Source organism: Choristoneura fumiferana, chromosome 11 (assembly GCF_025370935.1).
Source record: "Choristoneura fumiferana chromosome 11, NRCan_CFum_1, whole genome shotgun sequence".
Taxonomy (NCBI): domain Eukaryota; kingdom Metazoa; phylum Arthropoda; class Insecta; order Lepidoptera; family Tortricidae; genus Choristoneura; species Choristoneura fumiferana.
The window spans coordinates 5794693-5802344 of record NC_133482.1 but is presented as its reverse complement, the minus strand read 5'-3'; the positions used below and the strand labels follow the sequence as shown (position 1 = coordinate 5802344).

The window sequence follows — 7652 nt, the reverse complement described above, 5'->3', positions numbered from 1 at the left end:
TAAGTACCTACGATGGTACCTAGTACATACTAAAGAAGACAATGATGATAAAGATGACGTCACTACTTTTAAAAAAGCTCTTAACTTAAAATTGATAATTTTTCTGAGTGAACTTTATGGGCATTATTTGAAGGGTCGATTTTGTTGACTTATTGATTTGAGATACGAGATTTTTTCAAAGTAGTGACGATGTCATACATTAGCGCAGGAGATGGATTATTCACGGTAGTTCCTTCGCTCGCCACTCTCGCCAGTACCTTTAATGCCATTTAAAGGTACTGTATTTTTTCGCGCTAGATACGTACCTACGATAGAAGTATGAAGGGGGCAGTTATAAAGAAAGCAATAAAAGGGAAGGAAATTGCAGTAGGTAGTTCCATTAAAATGCACCTATTGTATTTTTTTTAACCCCATACGCAAAGAGGCATGTTAAAAGTTAAACCTGTGTGTCTGTCTGTGATAGCGTAACTCCTATACGGATGAACCGATTTCGGTAGTTGTTTGTTTACCGCTTTTGTTCGTTTAAAGCATGTTTAAAATAAATTTACTCTATCGCCACAGTAAATCGCTCGATTTTAATGAAAATTTGCACTTGAAAGTTGAATATTTTGCAAACAAATCACTGAATCATAAAATCGTTTTAGCAACCCCCCACATGAAACTAGTCAAACAAGCCTTGTATTCCTGACACTTTCTCTTAGGCTTAAGTTTCCATGTAACTTTCAAGCCAGGGATTTACATTTACTGCTGTATAGGCATAGTATCTATAACTTCTCCAAAAGGTTATTTAAAATAAGCAAAGCACGACTTTGGCATCTGTCAACTGTCATTTGTCTGTCAGAATTAGTAAGCCAAATCTTGGCCAAATCGTACTGATTCGTAAATTAAACTTGTAGTTGTTTATTAAATCATTTACTAATGCCTATGTGTTAATTCACTGCGTAGAAATAATCGAAGAAATCGGTACTAAAATACTCCATGTTAAATTCTGCGCTGTGTTATTTAAAATAAATATTGTATTTCCCTCAATGGGCTATAACTAATTGGAGCAATGATTGAGCTATCAGCGAAACTAACAACTGGCACAGTTTACCTAGCTGGCGAAGCTTTGGAATGCTGCATCTCATTTTGCCACACCACTCAACCCGAACACCGAAATTCTCAAAGCCACAGGTAATATTTCATAACTATAATAATCATTCCAGGGCTGTATAATGTATATGAAATACATGTTTCGTTTAATTTTACAGTGATATTTTAGAAAACTTAGCATGGGGTTCTGCACAGATACATTGTTTCTATTCAACATCAGGTAACACAGGTGAAAAATCACCAACAATTGAAAAGACAACCTCTTTGGAGGTGACTTCGTGTGATATTGGTGATGTTATATTTCACACAAAACCCAAAATATTGTTCTGCGACCTGACTATACCTCTTGGAGAAACTAAAAAATGTAAGCAATGATAATACTCACACTTTTATGTGAAACATTTTTTTGTTTATGAACAAAATAGGATATTTACTCAAGTATGTGTTTTTCAGTTTGGTACAGAGAATCATTACCAATAGAAGCCCCGCCTTCATATCGCGGAACATCAGTCAAATATTCCTACAAAATAACAATAGCCACACAGAAAGTGGGCTCTCATATCAGAATGGTCCGGATACCCTTCAGAGTCCTGCCTATAAGCCCTATCATGAACATGCAAGACTTGGCTGCACTGTGCGGCAATGAGACCACTGAGGAACTGCAGCCAACCAATCCATTTTCTGAGGAAAGGAAGGTGGAAACACCTTTAACTATGGCTCTACAAGTATTACAGGTAAAAAAAAAAAAACTTTTTTATGTGAGAGAGGCAAACGAGTGTGCAGGTCATATGATGGGATCTACCACTCATGAGTACCAACTATTCAAGGAGAGTAATTGGTCTGTTGCAAGCCTTTAAAGAAAGTATAAGCTCTTATAAACTGCTGCAATCTGTTTTTGTGTATGAGGTTGTTGTACAGTACAATTACTTGACACTTGACAGATGTGCCTTTAGTCAATTTTCAACTTTGAGGTCATACAAATAAAAAAGTTTTTACATAATCTGTAAATGTGGAATGCGGTATACTAAAAATGGCTTTATTTGTATAACGTCAAAGTTGAATATGTATGTTTAGGAAGTATCTAACATCTAACTGGTCCCTTGCTCAAAAACATTATTATTGTTATGTTACAGAATCTCACTGCACGAAGAAGTCCAAATTCATATATGATAACTAACACAAGGGGTAAAGTTGGGAGATTCTGTTTGTTCAAATCAGCTTACAAGTTGGGTGAAGATATTGTTGGCACCTTTGACTTCTCCGTTGGAACTGTGACTTGCATGCAGGTAAATAAGAAATTTTATCACTTTAATTTAGTTATGAGGAAGAAGAAAACAGTACTTCAAAAAGTTAAATTACAACAGTTTGTAAATAATTTGCAAGATTAGGGTGTTACTTAGTTTAGTAGATTAATATAAGCTTAAATATACTCAGCGGCACAAAATTTGGCCCACTCTCCATACAAAATTACCTATTTCTGCATACATTTGAGGGCCAAACTTTTTGCCGCACAGTATATTTAATGAAACTATTATTATAGCACTGATACATATGCTGGCTGCATCTATTATCAATACTCGCGCACTATTCATTAAAATTTAGGCTAATTGGATTAGTCTAACTAAGTAACACAATAAACTATTTGAGCAGGATGGCATAATATGAATTTAGAACTTGTTAATTTTAGAACTCTTCTTTACCTTCTAGGTATCAGTATCCTTACAGCCAGAAGAAGTGATAAAGGCATCACCAGCAAAAGCCAGTGTAAATAAAGACACAAGTAGCAGATCAATGACAGTGGCTCGTTACCATGAAGTGACACTGGGACTCACTCACTCAGAACTGATACTGCCTATTCCATTACACATCACTCCAGCATTTGAGGTTGATGAAGGTAAGAAGATGTCTTGTAAGTATAGATATAGATCTACATGTTACATTACTTGTGTGTGTCCATATGTGTGATAGCTTATACATAAGTATACAACTATACAACACACACAACAACAACAATCGGGTTGATCAACTTTTCCCTGTACTGCGTTGCCATGGTTACGTCCCCTGGATAACTCTTTAAAACCATGAGTTTCTCCATGTTTTCTGAGGTTATAATTCATAGAGCATACATTTGTGTCGTAGTTACAAGCCCATTATTTAATGAACAATCCCTTAAGCACATAAGTAGCATATATCATAAAAAAAATTTTTAAAGAAACTATTAACAATAAATGTTGTTAATCATTTTTAAATTGTGCCTGTTTCTCTATTTCTGTACAGTTAAGAGTTTACATACATACAAGTAAACCTAAGTGAGCACAAGTTATTCACATAGTCACATTATATTGTATGACCATATGGCATGGTAATTGTGGATCTTGAGAATGATAATTATGTAAATGTATAAGTGTTGTTTCTCTGTAACATGGCATGGGTTATTTTGAAGTTAAGTTTAGATTTATCATTATATGTGATCATCATCATCATCATCATCCCAGCCTATATACGTCCCACTGCTGGACACAGGCCTCCTCTCAGAACAAGAGGGCTTGGGCCGTAGTTCCCACGCGGGCCCAGTGCGGATTGGGAACTTCACACGCACCATTGTATTGCTTCGCAGGTTTGTGCAGGTTTCCTCACGATGTTTTCCTTCACCGCAAAGCTCGTGGTAAATTTCGCACATGAATTTCGAAAAACTCAGAGGTGCGAGCCGGGGTTTGAACCCACGACCCTCTGCTTGAGAGGCGATAGGTCAAACCACTAGGCCACCACGGCTTACATGTGCTTATATGTGATGGCATATATTATTTGCTCATAGGATGGCATCCAAATTAAAATGATAATTATGCATGTATTTAATAAATCACACTCCTTGATCAAGAATGTATCAACTGAAAATAATACTCCATTTTGACACATTTTGATTTAGACTTAATTTAATTTCTAAAAGGTCTAAATTAGAAAGGTGGATTATTTTGAGTTGATATGCTCTTGATTATAATAAGAAATAATTAATGAATTATATGTAATTTCAGTTTCACTGAAATGGCGTCTCCACTTCGAGTTTGTGACAACCAACGAGAAATTACTTCCTGACCCAGAAGATAAAGACTGGAATGCCCCCTTGAATGTGCCTATAGAAACAATGGTCTGGAATCTCCCAGTCAAAATATATTCTACTTTACCTAAACAAATTACACAGCATGTGGTGGGTAATGATGCTTATACCATGTACATAAAGTAATATGTTCGATTTGATTAGGTAGGTTTTAACCCCCGACGCAGTTTGTAAGTTTGACCTCTATGTGTCTGTCTGTGGCACCCTAGCTCTTAAACGGGTGGACCGATTTGATTGCTGTTTGAAAGCAGGTTTTCTAGCTATGGTTCTTAGACATGTTTCATCAAAATCGGTTCAGCCGTTTTTGAGATATTGAACTTTGAAGTGACAAAGTCAGGGGTTTTCCAACTTTTTGTTGATTAGGTTAGGTTTTAGGTTATCTAGGTTACCCCTTGTTTCATCATTCATTTATTAATTTGATGTTACAGATATCTGTGATGCCGTATGTTTGTTTTGTCTGGGTAGATGGAGATGGCATCACATTTATCTGTCACATAAAATTTATCAATGAGTGGTGAAACAGGCCCTTCTATTTAATCCATCAGTTTGTAGATTATCAGAAAAAAAATTGGACACATATGTATTTGTGTATGTAAACTCTACATTGTACAAAAGAAAATGAACAAAATACAATTGACAAACTTTTGAGATACAGTTAGATTACTTGTTAGATTTTATTTACATATTTTTTTCCTTTTCTCAATCAAGCAAAAAATTACAGATTAAGCGCGTCAAAGTTGGGGAGTTTAACGCGGAACTTTAACTGGCTATATCTTTGTTGTTTTTTGATAATTTTAAAAAATATATGTGTCCATTATTTTATTTTCTGATTATCTAACTTACTGTTAGATTCTAACTGATGGACTAATTAGGATTTTTTAGGATACTAGAATATTATTTATATAGATTTTAAAAGGTAATAATGAATTTAACAGTTCTATTTGATAAACTTATTTTAATAGATATTAAATAAATCATTCATCTACTGATTCTTTGTCCCAGTCTTTCATTTTTGCTCCCATCATGAAGTCATCCCTGCAACAATCAAATTAGGGTATTAAAAATTTGTAAAAGAGACGAGATAAGTAAAGATGAAACCACTACGGTATATCAATAGAATTTATAAAAAGTGTAAACAAACTGCTTTCATAAAAAATCTTGCATGAACCACCCACTGCATCAATAACACATTTGTCTATAATTTGTGTCTTAACTAGATAGACTACTCACTTTTTTCGCCAAAATTAACTTGAATTCAATATTTAATTTTCATTTGAAAAACCTAACGTCAGAATCAGACTTTTATTTCTTGAATAATACATATTGTGTATAATCTGTAGTAGCATAGACTAGCGTGGAGATGGTGGAAAATTTGACATTTTATAAATCGATTAATGCTCGATTGAATAGGTGATTTTTATTTACTTGCCTTAAAATTAATAAATAGTTACTGCTTTTATAATTGAATAAATAGTCTGCAATTAAATCAAGTATTGCAAATAATAAAATAGACAAAAATACTTTGATCTATTAAATTTATAAATTATAATTGATTTACTGAACAGATTAATTATTTTATTTCGAATAGGTTCTAGGTTTTCACATCAGTAAATGTCTGTGGTCAGGTTAATGGAGTCTTTGCTTACAATTTTAATGAATTGGATTGAAATACAATATACTGCAATTTTTTTCAATCTAGCAAATTTGTTATATACAATTTTTTTTTTACAATATCTACCTTAACGCATTCCACCTAGGTTGTTCCTCCTCTGCTTTAACCTCCTTTTTTGCTGCCTTTGTCTCCTGATCCACCACTATTGACTTAGTCTGTCCCATAAGTGTGTCCAGAAAAGCCCTTTTGTCAAACTTCTTTAAGATTTTTTCTTTTTTAGCTTCTGACAAGTCATTCCTATCCATTTCTTTTTCCAATGTTTTCTGTTGATTCCTAACTGCATTGAATAATTGGACAACACCCTTTGTAGCTATTTTTGACAGTATCCTTTCTCTGTCTTTTTCTAATATGTTGGGTTTTACCCTTATTGATGGCTTTTCATGTTTCTGGAAAGATTGAAAATGGTCATGAAAGATTTGTTCACAATGATTGTTGATCATAATGATAAGACAAGATCTGTGATCACATAGATAGATAGAAATAAAACAGCTTCCAGCTTACCTTCTTTTTAGGTACAGGTTCTGCACTATCAGGATCTTCTTTTTTCGGTGCCGGCTTTTCCACTTTAGCTTCTCCTATTACCTCAAATGCTGGTTTCTCTTCTTTTACTACTGCTTCTTTAGCTGAATATTTTTTAGCTCTCGATAGCACCAATGTTTTTTTATTTTTAGGTTTATTAGAGCCAAGGATTTTTGATATTGAGTCACCCCAGCCTTTGTTAGTCATCAGGGCTCCTTCAACATCACTATCTTCTTCGCCAGAAGCAGAACTTGCGGCGTCTTCCCCGGAAGCGTCAGCATCCATTTGTTCTTCATTTCTCGATACTTCCGACTCTGCATCACTAGATGACTCGTCATCGGACACTAGAATAATCAGACAACTAATATTAACCTTCTGGTTTTACTGCGAAACAATACTGTTGACTCGTGTGGTAATCTGTCTATAAGCATGCTATTTTCACCTGAAACTTTTAATATTGGCTTAGACATGTCCGGAGCAACTACCATTGCTTAGTTAATTAATTTAATACTATTAATACAATTGCGTTTGCGTGTAAGGAGTAATTTCTAAGATATACAACAAATAATGGTAAATAAATATTTCACGTGTGCACCCATGCACCGCACCAGCATGCTATTCATTCTGACATTGACGTTTATTTGACATTGTTTTTTTTCGTCAGGAAAAAGCAAAGGAGCAATACATAGTCGTACTAAAGATATCAAAAATTGTTTTATTAATAAAATCACTTACACAAAAAGCTTCTACATAGACACAGTGTGATTTATCTATATACTTCTTGATATTATACTTGGTATGGTGGTATGGATGGCCCAAGAGAAAAATCTCGCCCGTGTTTTATCAAGAAGGAAGTGACAAATGAAAGTGTTACCAATTAAAAAAAAAGCGCGAAGGAAAGGAAGAAGGGTATTTAAAATCTTGAGCAACTTGAATCATTCAGTCGTAAATGTCAAAAGATTTATAACTTTAATCAGGGGGGGACAGTCGCCTATACCGTACTAATTCATGTCGATAGCGCCGCCATCTCCTTTATCTAACCTACAATAAAACAGATTGTTGTCGTTTGTTCAGATAGATGTCACTGAAAGCTTGAGATCACAAAATTTTATTTATTAAAAAATATTTTGTCGTTGATAATTACCGCAAAAATGAACTTTATTTCGAAATTGACAATCGTATTGTAATTTCTAATATAAAGTCACATAATTGTATCCGCTCAGTCGTTACAAATATTTTTTGTGTAGCAACCCT

At 34.3% G+C, this 7652-nt stretch overlaps 2 protein-coding genes across 3 annotated transcripts; one reads left to right on the top strand and one right to left on the bottom strand.

Annotated features, from left to right (window-relative positions):
* The first annotated feature begins 822 nt into the window (after positions 1 to 822).
* LOC141432564 (RAB6A-GEF complex partner protein 2) lies at positions 823 to 5203 on the top strand. The gene is made up of 6 exons (XM_074094183.1): positions 823 to 1173; positions 1251 to 1456; positions 1546 to 1826; positions 2226 to 2378; positions 2800 to 2986; positions 4125 to 5203. Exons 1-6 carry the CDS (start codon positions 1052 to 1054, stop codon positions 4331 to 4333), a joined length of 1158 nt encoding a protein of 385 aa, XP_073950284.1. The 5' UTR covers positions 823 to 1051; the 3' UTR covers positions 4334 to 5203.
* LOC141432565 (RRP15-like protein) lies at positions 5143 to 7229 on the bottom strand. Of its 2 annotated transcripts, none has more exons than XM_074094185.1 (4): positions 7134 to 7229; positions 6381 to 6742; positions 5946 to 6265; positions 5143 to 5242 (listed from the first exon to the last, which is right to left on the bottom strand). In XM_074094185.1, exons 2-4 carry the CDS (start codon positions 6681 to 6683, stop codon positions 5182 to 5184), a joined length of 684 nt encoding a protein of 227 aa, XP_073950286.1. In that variant the 5' UTR covers positions 6684 to 6742; positions 7134 to 7229; the 3' UTR covers positions 5143 to 5181. The 2 variants fall into 2 exon arrangements, with proteins under 2 accessions (XP_073950286.1, XP_073950285.1); XM_074094184.1 differs by lacking the exon at positions 7134 to 7229 and adding an exon at positions 6841 to 7019.
* Between the last annotated feature and the right edge of the window lie 423 nt (positions 7230 to 7652).